Source organism: Schistocerca serialis, chromosome 6 (genome assembly GCF_023864345.2).
Source record: "Schistocerca serialis cubense isolate TAMUIC-IGC-003099 chromosome 6, iqSchSeri2.2, whole genome shotgun sequence".
NCBI lineage: Eukaryota > Metazoa > Arthropoda > Insecta > Orthoptera > Acrididae > Schistocerca > Schistocerca serialis.
Window position 1 is genome coordinate 168,888,827 of NC_064643.1, and position 26,702 is coordinate 168,915,528.

General features: G+C 38.1%; 1 protein-coding gene across 5 annotated transcripts in view; it reads right to left on the bottom strand.

The window, feature by feature from the left end:
- The window catches only part of LOC126484389 (centrosomin-like), a 435,221-nt gene that overhangs the window by 79,755 nt on the left and 328,764 nt on the right, over positions 1-26,702 (bottom strand). For all 5 annotated transcript variants that reach the window (XM_050107884.1, XM_050107886.1, XM_050107885.1 and 2 more), the window contains exons 6-7: positions 23,308-23,571; positions 6,215-6,475 (exon numbers count right to left, since the gene is read on the bottom strand). In XM_050107884.1, the coding sequence (XP_049963841.1) occupies positions 6,215-6,475; positions 23,308-23,571 (525 nt within the window). The remainder of the gene's footprint in view (positions 1-6,214; positions 6,476-23,307; positions 23,572-26,702) is intronic.

Sequence of the window (26,702 nt, forward strand, 5' to 3'; positions counted from 1 at the left end):
CTCTTTATTTTTCACTAGGTTGTCCTGAAATTCAAGAGATGTCCGCAGTTTTCTCCATGATTTTCTCAGAGTATTGTCCGAAATATTCTGCCGTGCCTCAGCAGCCCAATAAACAACACCCTTCACATTAGTCTCTTATTTTGTCCACTAAAAGAATGCTATCATCTTGAATCAGTATTCTTAAAATTGTTTTCTGTAAATCAGTTTTAATGTTTGCAGTACACCCTGGTCCATCGGCTGTAGAAGTGGTGTAACATTTGGCGGCAAAAACTTTGCCACAATTTCTCTATCACATAATTCCTCAGTACTGGGGTGAGATGGCATGTTATCAATCAAAAGGATTGCATGGGGAGACAACAAACTAGCCGTGAAACCATTATTTGAACAGCTTACCATCCATCCATCCTTTTTTCTTGATGCAATAATATACAGGCCGGGACTTCATGTTGCAGTTTTTAAAAACTCTGGGCCTAGCAGATTTGCCGATCAGCATTAAGGGCAGCTCGCGATTACCAGCAGCGTTGCTGCACACTAATAAAGTCACACGATCCTTGCACATTTTAAAACCAAGAGCATGGTCTCCTGCTTTAATGCCATGTTTTTTGCTGGCAATGCCCTAGAATTAAGGCCAGTCTCGTCAGTGTTATAAATTTGTTGGGGAGAATTCTTTCCTTCTCTTATTATTTTTTCAAACTCATCCAAGTATTCCTTCGCTGCATCACAGTCAGAAGAAAGCTTCTCTCCAGTAATTGTTAGCTGATGGATTCCATGACATTTTTTGAATCTGTCCAACCAACATGTACTTGCACTAAAAGACTCACCACCATTCATTAATTTGTTCATGTAAACAGCCTTCTCCTGAACCAATGCTCCACTCAAAGGAGTTCCCCTTTCTCTTTCCCGTGTAAACCAAAGGAAAAGAGTTATATCCACTTTATTGTACTGGGACTGTTTCAAAGTCTGCCGAATTTCGAGTGTTTTTCCCGAAGATGTTGCACAGAACTGTTCAAGCTTCACTTGGTTCTTCTTCCAACCACAAATGGTTGTTTTACAAACACCCAGTTCCGTTGTCAGTTTAGATACATGAGAATGTATCTAAGCTCACCACTGTCTATCTGCTTCAAATCGTTCAGTATTTCTTTGAGAGCTAACGTTGTATGTTTCCATTTACTCATGACGAAAATACATACACCACTACACCTGAACGAATACAATACAACTGTTATACGTGCCAGCAATAGATAAATAACATAACCAAGCACTTTGTGAACCAACTGGCAGTTCACTGACCTCCGACACTACAAAGATCTCAACAATGCACAACAACAAGGGCAGGGAGTGAGAGTGAGCCATTGTTCCCACACTTGTTCCCATTTGTTACCATGATGTATCTACCTACCTACCTACCTACCTTGCTTGGTATACTTCATTCTAGAAACTAGTCACCGTAATTCCAGCTACTCCGAACAAATCGGTAATCTGAACAAGGTCTGGTCCCAATTAGTTCGGATTAACAGGACTCTGTTGTACTTACGAACACTTGCATGTGTGAACAGTCTTTTAATAGGATGAATTACATTAAATCACAAATGAGACCTCAATTACTGATATTAATCTGGAAAACACTTTTCTTCTACCAGAATCTACAGTCGACATCAACAATGACTCTGTTCAGTCGAAACCAGACATCCCACTAGCATTGTGTTTCATTAAATTGTCTAATAAATGTTTTTTCCTCTCAGATTTGTTTTCTTTTCTTCAAAATATAAATTAATATTTCTTGCTTGTTTTAGTTAACAAAGAAAAGATTTGTAATGCGGTCCACAGGAAAATTCCCTTTCCAAAATTCACCCCTGGATTAAAGCTTTCACACATGTTGGCTGTTTTATTTCCACAAGGAAAATTTCAGAGAAGTTTACAGAAATCTAATTTATACAAGATTAGATGGGTAGATCACATAACTAATGAGAAGGTTTTGAATAGAATTGGGGAGAAGAGGAGTTTGTGGCACAACCTGACAAGAAGAAGGGACCAGTTGGTAGGACAACATCTGAGGCATCAGGGGATCACAAATTTAACATTGGAGGGCAGCGTGGAGGGTAAAAATTGTAGAGGGAGACCAAGAGATGAATACACTAAGCAGATTCAGAAGGATGTAGGTTGCAGTAAGTACTGGGAGATGATGAAGCTTGCACAGGATATAGTAGCATGGAGAGCTGCATCAAACCAGTCTCAGGAGTGAAGACCACAACAACAACAACACAATTTATACAATATTTTTTAAACTCATTGAGAATAACAAAGCAACTGACAGGTCACCAATATGTGATTTTGCTACTGTGCTAAATAAACCATTCAGCAATATGTACAGATGTCTTACAGCACATGCGTGAAGCATCAAATAAATGTTACAATGAATGTGTGTAATTTTTGTATAATTTATAAAGAGGAAACACACACTGCACTAGAATGATAGCACTTAACTTCTATAATGAACTGCTGACATATAAGCTGACCATGCATGTTCCTGTGTTTTTTACAAATATACTGCCCATAACACATGTAACTTTGGTTGCTGCATCATCAAAAACTCGCACTGGGGCTAAGGGTAACAAAGACTATCACCTACCCTCATGTGTTCTGCAGAATCGTTCATGATAAACTCACTTGTTTTTTGTAATCTTCAATGTGTCACAGAAAGGGCACATTTGTTGAACATTCAACCAAAAATGATAGGTAACCAGCATCTATTCTTGGCTAAAAAGAAGCAGGTAATATGATGGAAACTGGTGAAACACTTTGTTACTAGATTATCACGTAAGAGTAGTTGCTAGTTATTTGTAATTTTGGAATGTTTCAACCAGTTAAATTAGGTTTTTTTCAGTTTTTGTTTTACATTCAAGTTGGCAACTCCAATTTCAACCAAGATGATTACATGGAGCAGATACACAACACAGTACAGTTAAATTAGCAGATTTAAAGTATATGAAATAGCTGACACCCTAGGAATATTAGAACAACAACTGTATTATAGATCACAGGAAGGAGAAAATACCATATAAGAGCTTTCTTTGTGCAATGCTGCAATTTTTTAATTAAAATGAAAGACAAGTGCAAAAACTGATTCTTCAGGAATGCTTGGGTTGTTTTAAAAATAAATAATTTACTTTGTGTACTTATTTGTCAGATTGCACAAGATTTGGACCACCATTTCAGGTCCGAAACAAGATAGCATCAAACTGGCGATCCTGCATCAAAAAAGCAGATTTTATTTCACTGGCACAAAGAGAGGCCAGAAGGGTGGAGAGGAAGGTGGGGTGCATTTTGTGGACACAAAATGTGCTTCAAAAATTGTACTTTAAGTATAAATTCTTCGAATACAACCATTATACAAGTAGCATTATAACTAGGGTAAGAAGTACAAAACAGAGTAGTGATACACAAAAGAAGAAAGCTTTATAGATGGCTCATATTATTGTAGAACTTGAAAAGTAGATGGCTGGTTGGTGAAACGATTTAATGTTCGGTGTGTGGGGGGGGGGGGGGGGCCAATTCCGAACTGACAAGAAATTACAGGGAATATGTCTTAATGCATTGAACTGTATGCATCCTGTGTTGCAAATAAATTATTTACCCAGTCTAGAACTTACACAGATCTGTGCCAACCAGAGATGTCAAACAAAAATGGAAGTCTGCTCCTGCCATGATTAATATCAACACCTACCACAAATAATGTACAATTTTTTTAAAGAAATCTACTTTTCAAATCAAATTCTGGCATGCCACACAGACCTCCTACTTACTAAGTGTTAAGAATTATGATGCAGAACTATAAACAACTCTATGTGAAAGGTAAAAATTCATCAGAGGCAAGGAATTTAAAATGAGAACTTACAATTTTTTTATCGTGCTGTGTATAGGACAATAGTACTGATTGTGAAACATGATGCTTAACCATACATTATTCATTTCTACAGGGCACGAACAATTTGCGAGGTGAAGGGTTTCTTTTGTGTATAACGGTAACTGTGTTCATTTAGTATGTATGGTTGGTTCTAATTACAGTACAGCGATTACTACACCTGTCCACAACCTGTCAGTGGTTTGCTTATGTGCAAGTTACTCTGGAAGCTGGCCTCTTGAAAAAAATGTAAATTTTACCTGAAACTTTATGCATGACAACTTACCAATACAAACTCTCTTACCAACACAAGCTCTTTGACAATAAAATTCCATTCTCTTACTACTTTCCAAAAGTATTTCCAGTGGACTCTTTCAAATCTTTTCATTAGGAAGATCATTTCTGCATTACCTATAAACTAGATCTGATTTTGCAATGCTAGCATATAAGGCCTAAAAAGTAACAAGAAAGATGCAGTCAAAATACTTTCATATTTCGGTGGTACTGGTACATCAGCCAGAAAATTCTTTTTAAAAATAAATAAAAAAATTTAAAAATGAAGTAGAATTAAGAATCCAATACCAAGGATAGTATTCACTTTCTCTTTTTTATGTTTCTGATGATCTGAGGTACCTCTTCAGCTTCTCAGCATGAGAGTTCACAAGCTGCAAATTCAAGAATGCATACTGCATATCACTGTGAAACATGTCCTGAACCAGAGGCTATAGCATCTGCAGTTGCTAGCTATTTTACACAACATGAGCCACAGGAAATCATTGTGTATAAGAAATGAGCCCGTGTCAGTTAGGACACAATGGATACGAAGTAAAGGCAGAAAAACCAACACAAAACTGCAATGTATCAATCACAAAGAAGTAAATCTTGTGAATTCATGTTCAAATTGTAGAGGGATTTAACACATTTAAAAATGCATTCTGAAAAAGTTCTGGTGTCTGATTATTACATTTATTTCTATAGATTTACATATGCTGTGTAAACTGGAACAAAGATTATAAAAACTTTTCAAAGCTGATGTGCATAGAACTGAAAGTTAGAATTTCATTGGATCTACTGTTATGGAAAATAGGCAGAAGCTAATTGCAGGCATGAAGCTACAACACTTACGATGAACAATGCAGATTTTTATCCCAATGTTACATGCAGTGATGTGTATACATGTTAATCACACAGATGTAAACAACGGTGCACATTTCAGCGGATTCACATCAGTAAATGAATACATGAGTAACTTCAAATGAAAATATTGTTCTCCTTGATGACGGCAATGTATATTAAGACAAAACAGTGTGTATTAATGTCAATTTGATATGAAAGCTAACTTAAGTCAGCTGTGACACCAATACATTGCATATATTTAACTGAAAATGACCTAATTACATGCATATGTGCAAAAGGCAACACATGCTTCTATTACATAATCTCCAGTGCCAGAATCCAGTCAGAATGCACAGACAGCAACAATGTACTGTGTAGCTCAAATGCTGCAGTTCTGCAGAATGATTTAGTTTAACTCTGAGGTTGTACATTAACAACCATTCCCAGAGGTAAATGAAGTGGGAACTGGATGGAGTGGGATCCAAAACCACATTCCATGATACAACCATTGAGCCACCATCTTTTAATTACAAATTGAATTACATGCACGTATTACTCATCTATCACCAATATGCAGGAAGTTGATATACCAATTTAGGCAGTTGTCTTGTAGCTAAAAATTTAATGTGAGTTGTGTGCTCTCTGCCACTAGAGAACATTTTTGTAAGAAGTGTGCAATCATTACTGGCTGCTGTCTAATTTTTCACAGCAAATATTTCAAGTTTCCCTGCATTTCGCTGCTTCTAAGTGTGTATGAAATGTCAAACTAATCATGTTAATTGTTGTATCAGTTGCTATCTGTAACCTTACCCAACATAGTTGATAATGACAGAATCGTGTATTCACATATTTCCTTAAAGTTGTGTGTGTTAGTAACTTCATTCGTTACTTCTTTTTTTAACTCTTATTTGCGCAAAACAAAAGTTATGTTTTATAATGCGACTAGATTGTGAATTTATCATAGTGGTTGAACTTTACTTAATCACAAAATTTTCTGTCGAAGCTCATCCAACTTCACTGCATGGTGATATAATTTAGGATTAATATTTAAACAACCAGATTTCTAAACAGCTTGATATGCCATCATTTTCTGTAATAATCCAAGGTCAATTGCTTTATACAGCAGGCCTTAAACTCACTGGTTCTGAAAGGACTAATGTCTGTATGCATAATAAACAACAGAAATTAAAAGCTTACCTCATCTTTTAGCCTTTGAATCTCTCTCTCCGATGCATCAAGCTTCAGTTCCATACTTCTTGCACTTGCTTTGGTTGAAGTATATTTAGCTTCCAAAGACATTAGAGCTGAGTCTCTTGTCGTAACTAAAGAGCGTAATGAATCAATTTGAATCTGCTTCTCATTCAAATTAGACTCCATACCCTCCAAAACTTTGTGCTGCTCTTTTAACTGATTTGTTTTCTGTTCAATGATACCATCTCGTTCAGTACGCTCCCTTACCTGAAAGACAAAGTAATGGCATTACTAATAGAAAAATACAAATGTCAATTGCCCTCGTACATAGTAAAGTGAAAAACATAAATATGTTAACATCATACATAAATGAAGAAAGTCATCTATAAATGTATTCGAGTTGTAATGTTACAGACCACCTGATTAGCATACTATTTGCAACACCAGAATCCCATTACGCACATTTATGGCCATATTTTTATTTTCAGTTCACACCACTTATTTTAGTACAGTACACATAAATTACATGAATATAACTTTTGTTCAAGCATTTGCAAAAAGAAGAACACTATTGTTCATAAAACATGTACTAAAAGTTTTAAACAGCAGATGGAACAGGGTAATAAGAATTGTCATATGGAGTTATCACTGTTGTAGGCAGTTAATTTAATTCTACCTATAATTAACATAATGTAATACTACATGTTATAAATACTCATGATTTAATATTTGGTACTGAAGAGTCTGTATCTGATGAAACTAATCATAAGATTCACATTATGTTTTCTAAAAACAAAGATGATGTGACTTACCAAATGAAAGTGCTGGCAGGTCGACAGACACACAAACAAACACAAACATACACACAAAATTCAAGCTTTCGCAACAAATTGTTGCCTCATCAGGAAAGAGGGAAGGAGAGGGAAAGACGAAAGGATGTGGGTTTTAAGGGAGAGGGTAAGGAGTCATTCCAATCCCAGGAGTGGAAAGACTTACCTTAGGGGGAAAAAAGGACGGGTATACACTCGCGCACACACCAAGAGGCCTTTAAATATGTCTGCATGTGTCTGTATATGTGTGGATGGATATGTGTGTGTGTGTACGCGCGCGCGAGTGTATACCCGTCCTTTTTTCCCCCTAAGGTAAGTCTTTCCGCTCCTGGGATTGGAATGACTCCTTACCCTCTCCCATGAAACCCACATCCTTTTGTTTTTCCCTCCTTTTCCATCCTTTTGTCTTTCCCTCTCCTTCCCTCTTTCCTGATGAGGCAACAATTTGTTGCGAAAGCTTGAATTTTGTGTGTATGTTTGTGTTTGTTTGTGTGTGTGTCTGTCGACCTGCCAGCACTTTCATTTGGTAAGTCACATCATCTTTGTTTTTAGATATATATTTTTCCTGCGTGGAATGTTTCCCTCTATTTAAACATTATGTTTTCTGGTGCATATAATGTTGCATTTAAACAATATTATACAAGCTGTCTGTCACTGTGCGTCGATTGTGGCACTATTTTTAAAGATTGGCAGTATGATGATGGTGAAGTTCTTTGCCTAGAAGCATATCAACAGAGAGAGTATGTTGTGCCTGACAGAGTATGTGCACAGTGGTGAGAAAGACAGCTGCTTGTGGACAGTCAGGCCAAGTGTGGCCGGGACACCATAACTATAGCTTTGTCAATGAAGTCAAGATTGAAATGCTCATCTCTGTAGCATCTGTTTACGGCTTGTGAAGATTGCTGCACGGCACATCAAGATCTGCTCCTGTCTGTGTGAAATCTTTGGCAGTTATTACCACAGCAGCTTCTGGGTTTTAACATTCTTTTTATCTCCACTCAAAAATATGAGAGGCACTCTGTTCCACACACTTACAGCTAGATAACATGGCAGAGGCTGCAGATGTCTGTAACAGCCTAAATGGAACACAAGAACAAATTAAAGGAGAAGGTACTGTGGCTGCAATGAGAAAAAAGCTGGAAAATGGAGGGACTGAATACATAAGCTGAAGTGATAAATGTATTCTTGCAAAAGCTCATCCAGCACAGAAGGTAAATCTTACTACTGATTACTAAAATTATTCTGTTTACACAAAAGCAACACTGACGCAAGACCAAAACGTGAATTGTGATAAAGAAAATTCGGGAAGTATAATCCACAGAGCCAGTGTGTATGCAGGTACAAAAGCAAGAACCACAGCTACAAACACAAAGATTGGCTGGTTGAAGATTTTTATGAGTTGGAAGCTACTCAAAAGCAAGGGAATTACTTGATGGGAGTTGATACAAGTACCATGAGTTAAAAGATCACATCATAGTACCAACAATGGCCCTTCACAGAGCAAGAGATAAGCAACCATTCATCATGATGGGTGAGGTGATGGTGCAGCTTTGCGAAGGAACATACGATGAAATATTTTTGTTAGTTCAGAAGAAAATCCAGGTACTATCTGAAGAGATGCAGAAAGGCCTCATCTTGTACAAGGAGACAAGGGGGCAGTAAATCAAAACAGAGAAAAGTCAGGGAAGAAATAGAAAATCAAGTGGTACAGCATATACAAGCTTTTTCCAAGAGAGTCACTTGAGCAGGTTTCAAACTGAAAAGGAATATATCACTCCCATCTTAATGTAAATAAAGTATTCAATGTCTTCAAAAACCAACAGTGATTCAAAAGTGACATACCATCTTTATTATGATAATTTTAGTAAATATTGCCCTAACCTCTCTTTTCACAATCATCATACAGACATATGTGATCAATATTAGAGAAGGAAAGTTGCTACTCACCATATAGCAGAGATGCTGAGTCATAATAGGCACAACAAAAAGATTCACACAATTATAGCTTTTGGCAATTAAGGCCTTTGTCAGCAAAACACACACACACACACGCACACACACACACACACACACACACACACACACAGTCTCAGGCAACTGAAACCATAGTGCGAGCAGCAACACCAACGCATGATGTGGGATATCCCTGCCTTTGATGGGATTAGTGATGTTAGTGACCAGACTGGAGTAGTTGGCGTAAGGACGATGTATGGGGCAGATCTTGCATCTAGGTCTATTACAGGGGTATGAGCCATGAGGTATGGGATTAGGAGCAGGGGTTGTGTAAGAATGGATGAGTATATTGTGTAGGTTCGGTGGACGGCAGAATACCATGGTAAGAGGGGTGGGAAGGATAGTGGGCAGGGAATTTCTTATTTCAGGACACAACAAGAGGTAATCGAAACCCCGGCAGAGAATGCAATTCAGTTTCTCAAGTCCCGGGTGGTACTGAGTTACGAGGGGAATGCTTCTCTGTGGCCGGAATGTGGGACTTTGGGAGGTGGTGGGAGACTGGAAAGATAAGGCACAGGAGATGTGTTTTTGTACAAGGTTGGGAGGAAATCTGCTGTCAGTGAATGCTTCAGTGAGACCCTCAGTATATTTTGAGAGGGACTGTTCGTCACTGCAGAAGCGATAACCATGGGTGGCTAGGCTGTGCAGAAGGGACTTCTTGGTGTAGAATGGGTGGCAACTGTCGAAGTGGAGGTATTGCTAGTGGTTAGTAGGTTTGATAACGGCAGAGGTACTGATGTTGCCATCTCTGAGGTGGAGGTCAACATATAGGAAGATGGCTTGTTGGGTTGAGTAGGACCAGATGAAGCAAATGGTGTAGAAGTTGTTGAGGTTCTGGAGGAATGTGTATATGGTGTCCTCACCTTCAGTCCGGATAGCAAAGATGTCATCAATGAATCTGAACCAGGTGAGGGGTTTAGGATTCTGGGTTTTCAGTAAGGATTCCTCTAGATTGCCCGTGAATAGGTTGGCATAGAATGGTGTCATGCAGGTGCCCATAGCTGTACCCCAGATTTGTTTGTACATAATAGGGAGGTGGCATCAATAGTAACGATGGTGATGATATTTGGTTTGTGGGGCACTCAACTGCACGGTTATCAGTGCACCTGTACAAATTCCCAACCTTTGCTCAGTCCAATCTCGCCGCTTTCATGAATGATGATGAAATGATGAGGACAACACAAACACACAGTCATCTTGTGCAGGTGAAAATCCCTGACCCTGCCGGGAATAGTAGTAACGAGCAGGGCACCGTGTGGTAAAGGGACAGGAACTGTCGAGAGTGGGTGGAGGAAATGGTTGGTATCTTTTATATAAGAAGATAGGTTCCAGGAAATAGGTTGAAGGTATTAGTCTATGACACCAGAGATTCTCTCAGTGGAGAGACAGTAACCGGCCACAATGGGGCGTCCTGGGTGGTTGGGATTATGGAATTTAGGAAGCGTGTAGGAAGTGGGAGTGTGGGGAGTGGTAGGGGTAAGTAGAGAGATGGACTCTGGGGAGAGGTTATGGGATGGGTCTAAGGATTTGAGTAGTGACTGGAGATCCTGCTGGATTACTGGAATGGGGTCACTGTGGCAAGGTTTGTAAGTGGGAGTATCTGAAAGCTGACGGAGTCCTTCCACCACATAATCCATGCGGTTCAAAACAACAGTGGTGGAGCCTTTGTCTGCAGGTAGGATTATAAGGTCGGAATCAGTTTTTAGATGGAGGCCTGCACCTGTGGATGTAAGGTTAGTTTGCATGTTGAGGGGTTTGGGGAATGATGCTGAGGCAAGGTTCGAGGTTAAGAAACCCTGGCAAGTTAACAGGTGGTGGTTTGGAGGCAGTGCGGGTGTATCACAGTTGGATAGAGGAGTGAACTGAGTTAGGCAAGGTTCAATATTGGTCTTAGGTCGAGTCTGATTGGTCGGGTTGGTGGAGAAAAAGTGTTTCCACTGTAGGAACCAGGAGAAGGCCTTTAACCAGTCCTGCATGATTGAATAAGGGAGTGGGGCAAAAGGTGAGGCCTTTGGAAAGAACTGATATTTCTGTGGGACTAAGGCTTTCGGAGGAAAGGTTCATGACTGTGTTGTGGGCCTGTTTAGGTTCTGGGTTCTGTGTGGTGGTGGGAGGGAGTTTTGGAGGGTGGGGTAAGTGTAGTAGGTCTGCGAGACAGGGTTCGACAGCTATGAGGGGACATGGAGGAGGTTTGGAGGTAGTTGTTGAAGTGGTGGACAGTGGTACTCCGAGGCAGGAATTGGAAGTGAGCACGATGGAGAGATTTTTGAGGTGGCGTTGTGCATGTTGCTCAAGTTCCTGCAGGGCAAGACTTTCAGTGTGTGTTATGGGTTCCAGGAATTTGGGATAACATAGCAGGAGAATTTTGCGAACAGAGAGAAGGTACTGCAAGGAGGATTGAGCTTGGTTGATATGGTTTTGCAGGACTATGTTGGTGAGAGTTACGGATTGACAGAATCAGAACTGGTGGAGTTCAATGTGGAAGGAGGGGTGGCAACCAAAGATAGGTAATTTGATGGTAAGGCCATTAGGTGGGATTTCATGAGAGAAGCAGCAATGCAGGAACAGTTTGTGGGACTGGGATCTGGCTAGGGATAAGGAAGCTTTTCTGTATTGATGCAGATGGAAGGAACAAGGATCCACGGTGGTGTAAAACATGCGAAAAAATTCGGTAAAAAGGCAGAATTATGTCTGAAAAATTACGCAAAAAATATATCAAGATTTTAAACATGGCTGCAGCAGCAACTGTTAAAATTCTTCACAATATAGGATGGCAGCCAAAAACAGTTGCAGGATAGAATTTTTTTATTAAAATTCTTGACCAAGGTTTCGGTACATATAAATATACCTTCATCAGAAGTACATTTCTAAAATTACATCATGCACTGGAGAATAATGAAACAATTATGCCAAAAGGCGTCGTCAGTAATTAAAATATCATCTCCATTTGTACGACATGTGTAATGGGTACAGGATCAAAGCGAACAGTTTCGCTTTGATCCTGTACCCATTACACATGTCGTACAAATGGAGATGATATTTTAATTACTGACGACGCCTTTTGGCATAATTGTTTCATTATTCTCCAGTGCATGATGTAATTTTAGAAATGTACTTCTGATGAAGGTATATTTATATGTACCGAAACCTTGGTCAAGAATTTTAATAAAAAAATTCTATCCTGCAACTGTTTTTGGCTGCCATCCTATATTGTGAAGCAAAAAATATACCCAAATACGTGTGAAAAATATACGAAGGACGAAATGGATGCCGAAGGGGGAAAAAACGAGATGAAATCTGAGTATGACAATGATAGCGGAAAGTGAAAACTCACTAAAATTGGCAAGAAGTCACAAGGATCACACTAGAGAATAACTAATAATTAATAAATATATGTATATTACTGGGGGTAGCAGGTCTGAGGGCGGATAAGCATGAAGAAGGGGGATAGCAGATGTGGAAAGAAAGATTTACAAGCACAACGAGTGCATACAGGAACAATAGTAATCCTTACTGTTGCTTCAGTGGATACGTCATTTATCGTCTTCTGAAGTTGAGACGTTATTCAGTTCTCTAATAGAACACAGGAGGTTATTTCATGGTTAGGTTCCAGCTACTAAGGAGGACTTTGAGAAAGTGGCTGAATGATGGAGTGGTACAGAAAGACATTTGCTCTTAAGGGAAAAGGTGTTTCTGTCACGTCATTCAGATAAGAGTAAGGGTGAAGAGATATACACGGGACGGTGATTGTCCACATAAGACAGTAGAAAAGACATTGGTATGGAAATCTCTGTTGTTGTCCACACGCAGCCAGGATAGCTGTGCATATGATGGTGAAAATCATAAAAGAGTTGAACACCATAGATACATTTAACACACTCCTTCATTATCAGTTCCTGTATTCTTGAGCTTTGATGAGAGAGGCCCTGCAGGACAAAGTCGCTGTAATCAAGTGTTGTGTAAGTGTTTGTGCAAGTTTGTTTTTAGGTTGAGAAGGAAGAGCCTTTTTATTTTTGTAGGGCATGGAGAGATGCTGATGCCTCCTTGCACCCAAGGTTACATTCTCAGTCCAATGGGACTCTTATCCAATTCCATACAGAGTATAGCTCTTAAGCATAATACAGTGTAGGTCACTGAAACAGAAAACTGTGTCCAGTTGTTACGAGGAAGATCATGTCATACCCATCTAAAAATAGGGTAGCAGAGGTGATGCCAAAACTACCATCCAGTTATCTACATCCCTCTGTTGTACCACACTGGAACACATTCTGAAATCAAACAAACTGAGGTCTTGTGACAATAGTCTCTTTCATGCCAACCAGCACAAATTCTGAAAACACTGGTCACGTAAATCCAACTCATGTTTTCTTCACATGATATCCTGAAACTCACGGTTCAAGGCTATCGAGCAGATGCTCTATTTCCTGACTTTGGAAAAGCATTTGACTCTATACAACTCCAGTGCTTATTATGATAGTATGATTATAGATGCTATCAAAATAAAATTTGTCGGTTAACAATTACTTACAAGGAGAGGACCCCAGTGGTGGGACTGAATTTCTGAAATCCTCTATATGGCGATGTGAGTTAAAGTCCCAGGTATTACACACTGCAACCATTCACCCTGATGGTCCCTTGTTTGCAACTAATTTTTATATATACAGGGTGGTCCATTTATAGTGACCGGGCCAAATACCTCACGAAATAAGCATCAAACAAAAAAACTATAGAGAACGAAACTTGTCTAGCTTGAAGGGGGAAATCAGATGGCACTATGGTTGGCCCGCTAGATGGCGCTGTCATAGGTCAAACGCATATGAACTGCTCTTTTTAAAAATAGGAACACCTATTTCTTATTACATATTCGTGTAGTACGTAAAGAAATATGAATGTTTTTAGTTGGACCACTTTTTTCGCTTTGTGATAGATGGCGCTGTAATAGTCACAAACGTATAAGTACGTGGTATCACGCAACATTCCGCCAGTGCGGACGGTATTTGCTTCATGATACATTACCCATGTTAAAATGGACCATTTACCAATTGCAGAAAATGTCAATATCGTGTTGATGCATGGATATTGTGATCAAAATGCCCAACAGGCATGTGCTATGTATGCTGCTCGGTATCCTGGATGACATCATCCAAGTGTCCAGACCGTTCGCCGGATAGTTACATTATTTAAGGAAGCAGGAAGTGTTCAGCCACATGTGAAACGTCAACCACGACCTGCAACAAATGATGATGCCCAAGTAGGTGTTTTAGCTGCTGTCATGGCTAATCCGCACATCAGCAGCAGACAAATTGCACGAGGATCAGGAATCTCAAAAACGTCAGTGTTGAGAATGCTACATCAACATTGATTGAGCTCGTACCACATTTCTATGCACCAGGAATTGCATGGCGACAATTTAGAATCTTGTCTACAGTTCTGCCACTGTGCACAAGAGAAATTACGGGATGATGACATATTTTTTGCACGCGTTCTGTTTAGCGACGAAGTGTCATTCACCAACAGCGGTAACATAAACTGGCATAATATGCAGTATTGGGCAATGGAAAATCCACGACGGCTGCACCAAGTGGAACATTAACAACCTTGATGAGTTAATGTATGGTGCGGCATTATGGGAGGAAGGATAATTGGCCCCCATTTTATCGATGGCAGTCTAAATGGTGCAATGTATGCTGATTTCCTACATAATGTTCTACCAATGGTACTACAAGATGTTTCACTGCATGACAGAATGGCAATGTACTTTCAACATGATGGATGTCTGGCACATAGCTCACGTGCTGTTGAAGCAGTATTGAATAGCATGTTTCATGACAGGTGGATTGGTCGCCGAAGAACCATACCATGGCCCGCACGTTCACCGGATCTAACATTCTCGGATATCTTTCTGTGGGGAAAGTTGAAGGATATTTGCTATCATGATCCACCGACAACACCTGACAGTATGTGTCAGCGCATTGTCAATGCATGTGCGAACATTATGGAAGGCGAACTACTCGCTGTTGAGAGGAATGTCGTTACACGTATTGCCAAATGCATTGAGGTTGATGGACATCATTTTGAGCATTTATTGCATTAATGCGGTATTTACAGATAATCACGCTGTAACAGCATGCATTCTCAGAAATGATAAGTTCACAAAGGTACGTGTATCACATTGGAACAACCAAAATAAAATGTTCAAACTTATCCACATTCTGAATTTTAATTCAAGAAACCTACCTGTTACTAACTGTTTGTCTAAAATTGTGAGCGATATGTTTGCGACTATTACAGCGCCAACTTCACAAAGCAAAAAAAGTGGTCCAACTAAAACATTCATATTTCTTTACGTACTACACAAACATGTAATAAAAACTCAGTTGATATCAGTTTGACCTATGGCAGCACCATCTAGCGGGCCAACCATAGCGCCATCTGGTTTCCCCCTTCAGGCTAGTTAAGTTCCATTCTTTGTAGTTTTTTCGTTTGACGCTTATTTCGTGAGATATTTGGCCCGGTCACGATCAATGGACCACCCTATATCTCATACACAGAATCTCGCATAATGCTCCATGGTCCCCTCCTCCTCCGCCACCTCTTTGGGGTGGGGTGGGGAGGGGAGAAGCAATATCATTCAGCAAAAAATCACACAGGAAAGGAAAAAGGGAAATTTAACATGTTGGGGCTCAAATCAAATTAGGGGCTTTGAAATTTCTTATTGTTAACTCTTTATTGGAATGACTTTGGTCATTGTTTATACTAAATTAATGGGGTTAAATTTAATTTTTTATTGCTATTCTTTTGTCACATAATTTTAATCGCTATTAAATTTTTCATCTGCCCTCAATCTCTTTTCCATTAATTCTTTTTCCACTTGGCATTTAGTTTTTTTTTTATTCATCTATGATAATATTTAAACATTTGAATCTACTGATGTATCAGTTAAAAACAGAAGACAAATTTCATATTGACTATGTAATGGTGTCAAAAATGTATTTTTCATTAAAAGATGTACATTTGTTTGGATGGTTGTCGTCGTACAAATATTTAAAACATAAATTCTTATTCCATTATGGACAAAGTACTAAATTTACCTGAGTCTAAGACGCACTCAAATCCAAACTACACCCGAGAAATGAGACTCTAAACTCAGGGAAGAATAATGAACAAACACTGGGTTCGATTCATAATCTTAGCAGCAAGGTCATTTTTTAGATTAATTTACTATTCGAAACGACATAACTTGTCTGCACCAAATTTATAGTATAGATCATTTTTAAATAAATACAAAAGTCAGGTGCCTTGCTTAATTTCTGATGATGTCACTATTCAGCATAAGAATAATATGAATATGGCTATGTTGACATAAATTGTCAACAAAGGTTTGCCAACTGTATTTTGATAGTAGATCTATTTGTAGTGATGCATGCTGTAAAAATGGTGACACCAAGCTGATCGGTACCCCAAGCAAATCTGAAGTGCGATTAGCACTTTTTTGTACAAAACAAGTGGCTTCCTTCTTGAATTTGGCACTACAATTAAAGCAGTTCATTGTGGTTCACTATCATCATTATTTCACAAAATTAAACAAAAGAAAATGTGAGAATGCGCCATAGTTTACAAACTCATTGGGTCATTCCACGTGAAGTGTCCTAGGGCTAACAGCTCAACCATCTGCAATTCTGATGAAATTTGTACAGGATGTACTTGAGGGTCCTACATGAGATTACGCAAAGTTTCAGGCTCACCTGTAACTTGGTTGAGGTGCTAGAGCCATTTTCGTGAAGACCACTTTTTACAGAGACCGAAAAGTCGTGAAGAAATCGTCAAGTTTGGCATTCCACTATTCCTAATGTAAAAGAGCTAGACTCCTGCTTCTGGGTATAGTGGTACAACTTTGTGTGCTCTAAACACAAATGTTTCAAGTAGAGTTCAGAAAGTAATGCATTTGGCATAATCTCAGTTCAAAGTGGGCAACGAATCATGATGTGAGATATTTTCCCCATAGTTTATTGAGCCATAAGTAATGGAGAAAGTGTGCTATGGACCTGGTCTTTTGTCAAACTGCTGTCTGTCTGGGTGTTTAGTATATCACAATTTTTTTCCTGGCTTGTGTGTTTAATTACTGTGCTACCATCCCACAAATTTGCTGAAAAACATGAATGTATCAAAATATACCCATGTTCAAAGTCATGTATCTCAAAATGGGCACCTACCACATTACATTCATTAACACCATTCAACAGAGCACATTTCATTCTATTAGAAAAACTTATTTTCATTTGGGTGTGTCTTTGGGTAATGTGAAAAATGTCACCTAAAATTTGGAATTTTGTTTATTATGTCTTCATTGTTTAAATATTCATTTTGCTGTTTATTCGGTGATTTTAAACCTGTTTGTGACACGTTCATTGCTAAATTTAACCATTTAACTGTACTAGAGACTGCTACATAATTTTTGGAAAGCTGAATGCTTATTAATTTTATTTCTTTTCTTTATTAAGGAGTCGACAATTTGATTTTAATGTATGAAGCATATCAAGTTGTTGCTAAAATGTAAGAACAAGATCAAGTTAATGTATGCAGTTTTGGAAACATTGATTCCCCATGCAATTTAATGACATGCAGTGCCCTAAAAGGACTGAAAGCTGTAAAGCAACTTTCCTTAGAAGAACAAGAATTACTTACTAGATGGAGTGGTTTACATGCTACTCAAAATACTCAACTATGCCTCCATCATGAAGCTTTACTCCTAAAAAGATTTGAATTTTTGCAAAGATCATGCTGCAACCAATTTGACAAGAAAAATCACACTGCATGAAAAAGCTTGCGTTCAATCAACACAGAAACAGCAGACCTACTAAAAAGGATAACCATGTCTGATATTAAACCAGGCCAAAAAATGTGCCCTTCCTGTAGAAAAGAATTTGATACACTGAAATATTCACAAACGGACGTTACATATCAGTCAGATGAAGCTGATGAGACTAATGTTAGTCACAATTTGAATACAATTGTAACATCTGTTGGAATATCACCATTAAAATTTCAACGAATTGGTGCAAGGGATAAAAAAGGATATGCAAAGTGCAAAATACATCAAGTTGAAGGTGCAATTATTAAGAAAATTGCAGAAGTTGGAGGACTTGATCCCGGTGAATTGGAGCAACCATCCACAAGCAAGCAATGCTTGACTCGTTCAAATTACATTGAGCTGATCCAAGAATTTAAAGAAAAATTACATATATCAAACAATAACAAGAAAATTCAAATTTTGACCTTAGTTCCCCAAAGCCGGTCTATCAAAAAAGACCATGGAAGAATTTTGTGTTTCAGAAAGAATTATAAGGAATGCTAGAAAGTAAAAAGCTGAATAGGGAATATTGGCACAGCCCAAAGGTAAACGTGGGAGAAAGCTTTCTGAGGACGTGAAGGCAAGAGTCACAGAACACTTTTATGATTAAGAGTTTAGTCAGATTTGTCCAGGAAAAAAGGACTGTGTTACTGTTCGGATAGATGGAGAAAATGCTTTTAAAAATGTATTGCTAAGCAACTTAAAAAGAAATGTTTGTTGCATACCACAATAAAAGTGGACCAGAAATTGGATTTTCCAAATTTTGTGAATTAAGGCCAAAGTGGTGTGTGACTGTAGGCACAGCTAGTTCACATTTAGTTTGTGTCTGCACGATACATCAAAATGTGAAACTAATGTTGGCACATAGCCCAATAAAAGATTACAAAATTTTACTGGGCAAAATTGTCTGTAATTTGGAAACAAAGGATTGCATGCTTCATCGCTGTGAAGTATGTCCAGGAACAGAAGCTCTAAATGAATATTTGGAAAGCACTTTTGCAGATATTGATCCTGAGGATACAATTCAGTTCAAACAATGGACTCACACTGATAGAGATACACTTGAAACAAGAGAAATGGCAGTTGAAGAATTCATTGAACTATTAGTTATGAAACTGTTGGCCCTTTCTACTCACCGCTACATTGCAAAGCATCAGAGCAAGGATTTGCAATTCACTAAAGAAGGTCTGAAACTAGGAGAATTTATTATAGTAATGGATTTTGCAGAAAATTACTCCTTTAATTGTCCAAGATGCAGTGCAGAGATTCCATTTGGAAAATAGTAAAGCTACAATACATCCATTTGTCATTTACTACAAAGATAATGAAGACCTAAAGAGTGTCAGCTACTGCATAATCAGTGATTCCTTCTGACATCACAGAGTTGCAGCGCATGTGTTTTTAACGTACTTTATCAAATCCCTTAAGTGCATTTTTAAATACATTAAGCATATTCATTATTTTAGCAATGGTTCTGCAGCACAGTACAAAAATCTTAAGAGCTTCCAAAATTTTTCCCACCATCAAAAAGATTTTGGAATTACTGCAGAATGGAATTTTTTTCTGAACAAGCCATGGAAAATTACCATGTGACAGAATTGGTGGCACAGTTAAGCGTTTAGCAGCAACACCCAATTGACAACCAAATCTTAACATCTACTGATCTGTTTGAATACTGCAAAAAAATGTTCATGACATTGAATTTATTTATATTAAAAAAGAAATTATTGAAGATGCTAAATTTATCAAGAGAAACGTTTTGAGGCTGGATGTACAGTGTCTAGTACAAGAGATCATCACCATTTTGTGTCAATTGATGAAAAGCGATTTAAGATTCACACAGTATCAAATGATACATTGTCCTTTATAACAAATGTTAACCGACATGCTAAAGTTGCTACTAAACATGTTGCCGTTAATGAGATACAGCCAGACCAGTATGTTGCTTGCGTTTATGATATAAAATGGTGGATAAGAAATATCTGTTAAGTTTCATGTGAAGAAAAAGATGCCTTGATTAATTTCATGCATCCCCATGGAGCTTCTCAATCATCTCATTTCATTGGCCTACTAGAAGAGACATATGCTGGATCCAAGAACAACAGATAATTGTAGTCATACCACTCCCAGCTGCTTCAATGATGGGCAGTAATACAGTCTGCTGGAAGCAATAGTTTTGGACATCAGCAAAAAAATTAAAACATTTAACAATTGAAGAATTCTGTATTACTGCTTGGGAACCACAGAGACCCAAAAAGAGTTTGTGAACCTGCTAGATACCCACATTCAGACTTGGGAACCTGCTAGATATTCGCATTCCAGCTTGGGAACCTGCTAGACACCCATTTTTCAGGCTTGGGAACTTGCAGTAAAGAAACTCACCCATGGCTGACCTTGCATGGCTATTGGGCATGGCTCCTTGGCGATGGGGTTACCAGTCTTGAGATTGGTAGTGGCAAAGCCACCAACGCACGGATTTTCCGAATTACCAAAAAAGTCAATAGTTTAAGCGAATTTTTTTGCACCTTACCCAAAGAGACACCAAAATGAAAATAAGTTTTTCTAATAGAATGAAATGTGATCTGTTGAATGGTGTTAATGAATGTAATGTGGTAGGTGCCCATTTTGAGATACATGACTTTGAACACAGGTACATTTTGATACATTCATGTATTTTAGCAAATTTACAGGATGGTAGCACAGTAATTAAACACACAAGCCACGCCAAAATTTGTGATATACTAAACACCCAGACAGACAGTAGTTTGGCAAAAGACCAGGTCCATAGTGCACTTTCTCCACTACTTATGCCTAGTTAAACTATGGAGCAAATTTCTCGCAACACGATTTGTTGCCCATTTTGAACTGAGATTATGCCAAATGCATTGCTTTCTGAACTCTACTTGGAACATTTGTGTTTAGAGCACACAAAGTTGTACCACTATACCCAGAAGCAGGAGTCTAGCTCTTTTACATTAGGAACAGTGGAATGCCAAACTTGACGATTTCTTCACGGTTTTTCAGTCTCTGTAAAAGTGGTCTTCACGAAAATGGCTCTAGCACCTCAACCAAGTTACAGGTGAGCCTGAAAATTTGCAAAGTTCATGTAGGCCCTCAGGTATATCCTGACACTTGACATGGAATGACACCTCGTGGAAGAATCCTGAAGTCTTTTTGCACTGTTTGGTATTTTCGCAAAAAAATTTATCTTTGTGGCTATGAATATTTGAAAGGCTGCTACATTCAAAGGTGAGCAGTACTGAATTTCTATTTCCTTTGTTGGATAACATTACAGTTCAAGAACCGAAAAAAAAAAAAAGTAGATTTATCTTTTAACTTTTTTTGTATATTAAACAACAGAAAATCCAGGATCGAATGTAACATCTTTACTAGCACAGGAGTTTTGGAACTAGTATGTGTCTGCCTGCCTAGTGCTGCTTCTACTTGGTGGCATAAGTTAGTTTTGGTGGCTCCTAGCGGCATTTTTGAGAACTTATGTGTGTTTTGCACTCTGTTCTAAGCTGCATGCGGTCTTTTGGATACTGGAGAAGAAGTGCGGCTTAGGGTCTATTATATTCAGTAATGCCGATGAATATTTAAACAATGAAGAGACTATCAATAAATGTAAGTTCAAGCCAAATTAGGACATAAATAATAAATGCAATAAAATCAACAAAATATACAGGATGATAAAATGGAAGAAATTAAAATCACATGTACAAAGATTCCAAGTGGAAACAGAGTGATAAGAAGAAAAATGAGACCAAATGAAGCAATTAATACGAAGATTAAAATGACATGACAGTGTAACAGAAATTTAAAAAGTACATTTAACCCAATAAATTGAATAAAAATAATGGCCAAAATCATTTCAATAAAGATTTAAAAATTAAAAAATTCCAAATCACTTGGCAGGATTCAAACCCACAATCTGTTGCATGCTAGAGCTGTACATTAACCACCATGCTTTGCAACCAGTCTGCTGAATGTTCCTTTTTTCAAAGCTGTAGAGCATAGCATGAAATTCCAAAATTTGTTTTCAGCGATTACTCGCAAACGAGGCCGCACCAGGATGAATAGCTGCAAGGTACGATACCTTGGACCTTAAGCTATATCACAAAATAGACTATTTGAAAAAGTTGGTTACAGCACTGGAGAGCTCTCCTTGTTACTATGGAAGATGCAGAAAATCATCTTGGATGAAAGTCATCAACAGAAGAAGAAGTAGTAACCAGGATGAATAGCTGCAAGGTACGATACCTTGGACCTTAACCTATATCACAAAATAGACTATTTGAAAAAGTTGGTTACAGCACTGGAGAGCTCTCCTTGTTACTATGGAAGATGCAGAAAATCATCTTGGATGAAAGTCATCAACAGAAGAAGAAGTAGTAACCTCAGGAATGCAGGTAAGTGTGTTGAGAACCTTACTGTTCATGTTGTATATTAATTATACGAGAGACAACAATGGTAACCTCAGACTTTTTGCAAATCATGAAGTTAATTATAATGGAGCAGTATATGAGAAAGTGCAAATATTTGGATCTTGGCAATATTTCGAAGAGGTACAAACATTGGCAACTTGCTTTAAATGTTCAGAAATTTAAAACTGTAAACCTCACAAAACACAGAAAAGTAGTATTTTATGACTACAATATGAACAAGTTAAAATTCAAAGCCATTAGCTTAAAATTACCTGGGTGGACAATTTTGCAGCTATGGAATGGAATGACCTATAGGTTACATTGTAGGTATAGAAGACGGAGCACTTTGGTTCGCTAGTAGTCAACTTACACAATACATTGAGATCATCTCTGTACAATGCTCAACAGTGTATGGCCATGCCAAAATATCAGGGGTACAGTACATACACAAAATAAAACAGCACAAATGTTCACAGGCATGTTCGGTCTTTAGAGACTGTTACAGAAATACTAAAAACCTGAAATGACAGACTGTTTAAGACAGATGCTAATCATCCCAAAAAAGCCAACTTAGAAACTTCCAATAAATAGTTTAAGTAATGAATTTAGGAATATACTGCAGCATTCTATGCATCACTCACTCAGGACAGCTAAGACATGACACTGTTAGATTATTTACAGTGTGCAGAGAGGTATTTAAGCAACACTCTTTCCACATTCTAGAGGAATAGGAAAAAACTGCAGTATGTGGTACAACAGGGAATATCTTCCACCATGAAGTTCACAGTGGTTTGCAGAGTATGAATGTAGAGAGTTGGAGCATAACAGTAAGCAGAAAAAGATATAAACATAGGTGTACATCTGACCCCCTATGACACACGCAGCAAAAATAAGGGCACTTTTGCGAATATGCAAACTGATCTGTACATGTTTTTTAATGCAATTTAAATTATAGAGCAATTACATATGTAATTTACTTACATGTACTTTCATATCCTCATTCCTGGAACCTAGCATCTCTTCAAGTGACCGAACTTTTTGTTTGAGCTCAGCTATACCCCTATCCTTATGCTCTAGCTCTTCTATTAACTCTTTAAGTTTACAGTCACGTTCTTCGATTTCCAGTTTCAGATTGTCATACAGTTTACTTGTATGATTAGTTTCCCTATGTGCTTCTTGAAGTGCCACTTCCAAATGATTAGCACGTTCTCTTTCATCCTCCAGGCTGCATTCAAGTTGATGTTTCTGGAAAAAAAAGAACAGTTTTATTTAAAACATAATACAGGAACAAAATTTCTGACTGTGCCATAATGAACAGCTTTACACAATCAACAAAAACATGTAACAAATAATGTAAAACCAAAATTTATTTCCAGCAGTCAAGGTAACCAGATGAGTCACAACAGGTGCCATTCTTTTAAATTTTACTACACAAAATATAGAAATCCTAGCACAAATCTATTTTGAGAGCTCTTATTGCAAATAAAGAAGAAAGGTTCATGCACCAAAGATGTATGTTTCTACTCCCTTCCCCTCTTTGTCCCTTTTTGTGCACGTTAACACGCATCATTTATGAAGCAATCCACAGTTACTGCAAAGCTCGCATGCTCATACATATATTCTTTCATTCAGTTCTGAATCATGTCACCATCTTTAATACTAGCATATGCAGTATCAGGAAACGTGCCTTTATATGTAGCTTCCAAACAACTTTCAGGAGGAACATTTAGGTTTCAGAATTTTTAGCTATGCAAGACAAGTAGTCTGTCTTTCCATATTCATTCAAATTAGACATGAAAGAATCTGGTAAGCGGTAAAAAATTTCTACAGTTGAACATATCCCTCTATCCTGTACTACACACAGGCTGCCTGATGGTGCAGAAACTATTAGGGTCATACACTCCCACATCAGAACGGCAGAACACAAAGACAAAGAGAGGAGTTCAAAATGACAACATGTTAATCCCAGTCAACAAAAGAGAAGACCGCTAAAAACACGGACACAGACAAAGGTCTTTAAAATATGCCATAGGGAAACGGAGGTCATGAACTAAAAATTAAATGGCCTTCACCATATTGCTATGATGGATCAAAAATAAACAGTTGATAGCCTGTGCGTCGTTTGTTAAAACGGCCGATAACCTAGATGGCAAACACAAATTAATCTTAAGGAATTAAAAAAAAGGGCATTCCTTCAGGAAATGGTGGACTGTCAGAGGTTGAGCGCAATGAGTACAAAGTGGTGATGGAGCACCACTTAACAAATGGCAATGACTAAAAAGACTGTGCCCAATCTGCAACCTAGCTAAAATGATCTCCTCCTGATCAGATGGCCAAGAGGAGTCGTCCAAGCTGCCGAAAGAACCTTAATAACCCGGAGCTTGTTCCCATGAATGCAGGACCAGTACTGATGCCACAGTGACACCACCTGCTGACAGATGGCAACAGAGACATTGGAGGGAATCTAAGAACTAGTGGGCTGATGTACAAGGACTGCAGCCACATCAGCAGCTGTGCTTCCTGTCAGACCAACATAACCAGAAACCCACATAAACATCGCAGTGGCTCTTTCAAGAGTGAGCAAGTGACAGCTTTCCTGGACGTGTTGAACTAGGGGATGGACAGTGTGCAGCAGACGCTTTGACGGACACTGAAAGAGTCAGAGCAAATGACACAATTGGAAAGCCTGTGTTGCTGGATGTACCGCGTGGCCTGATACAGAGCGAATAGATCTGCTGTAAATACTGAGCAGGGTCAATCCAAATGAAGTGATCCAATAAAAATTAAGTTGGTTGCTTGACCATTTTTAAATATTTTAATTTTTTACATGTGACTGCCCTATATTTGAGAAGTTCAAAACAGTTTTTAAAAAACATTTACCTTTCACCTTTACTGAATGGCATCCATTTTCACTTGTAAGTGCACGACGATGTTTCAGTTTAGAGATGTCAGCAAAAATATGAATATCTCTGAACTGGGTTAAGTTACAACATTGCAATTGACATGAATGTTTTTAAAAGAGTGTCCTCTACAACACTGTCTATTACACAAAATACTCTACATTAAAAAATAACCAGTCAAAATGACCTCCAAAGTTTGGTATCCAAATTTTCAAAAATCCCCTTTTTAGGCCCAAAAATAACAAACAAGGAGTGATCTATGACAGTATCTTTTTTTCCTGTAGTTAGATACCATGTACTATTAGCCCCATTTACAGCAAGAACACTTACAAGTGTTTCCTTAATTTTTTATGAATTTTTGAAATTCGAAAATTTTCATTTTTTGTAAAGTTTGGGATTAGTTATCTCAGGAGGGTCTGAATATAAAAATATGCTTTTTGCACAGTTTGTACACCTCTATGATAGCAACGTACTGTAAAAATTTTATTTCAATGAAACAATAAACCATTTAAATAGGTAACAGCCATAAGATCAGTTGTAGAGTAATGTGAATTATCTCCTCATTTTCAAAAATTCATAATTTGAATACCAAACTTTGGAGGTCATTTTGACTGGTTATTTTTGAATGTAGAGTATTTTGTGTAACAGACAATGTTGTAGAGCACAATTTTCTTAAAACAACCATGTCAACTGCAATGTTGTAACTTAACCCAGTTCAGAGATATTCATATTTTTGCTAATGTCTCTAAACTGAAACATCGTCACATGCTTACAAGTGAAAATGGATGCCATTCAGTAAACGCAAAAGGTAAAATTATTTTAAAAACTGTTTTGAACTTCTTAAATATAGGGCAATCACATATAAAAAATTAAAATATTTAAAAATGGTCAAGCAACTATCACTGGACCACTTCACTTCATATGGATTGATCCAGCAGTGTTCTGGAAGCAGATACTGAAAAACGTTGGTGCCAACAGCAGGAACACTGCTGCGCACAAACCAATCATGCTGCCTATGCGAATCCTGCACTCCAGAGAGGCAGTGCCACCAGGAAGAGGGACACATGGTTAAATAAGCATCCAAGAACAGAAATTGCGAGTCGCAAGTTTTAAGTCAGTCCAAGTCTTGCAAGGGAGTGGCTGCAGAACGTTCGTTGTGTCTTCCGGTCAAAGTCATTGAGTGAGATAGAAGTAGTGTACAATAGAAAGACAGTGCTTAGTATTCAGTAAAAACAGCACAGTGAATAAAATTATCATCCATGGACAGAGGCCATCTGCCTAGAGATCTAACTGAGTACTGTTAGTTTAGAACTTTTCTTCGAATAGTACATCATGACAGAAGATTAGTTTTCTTCTGAATTCAGTTCAGATAAAATTATTTAGTTTGTGTGCATGAAACTATAGTCAATGCAGGACAGACAGGCTAAATCTGCATTCTACAACTGCTATAAGCAGCATCACCAAAGTTCAGTAAAA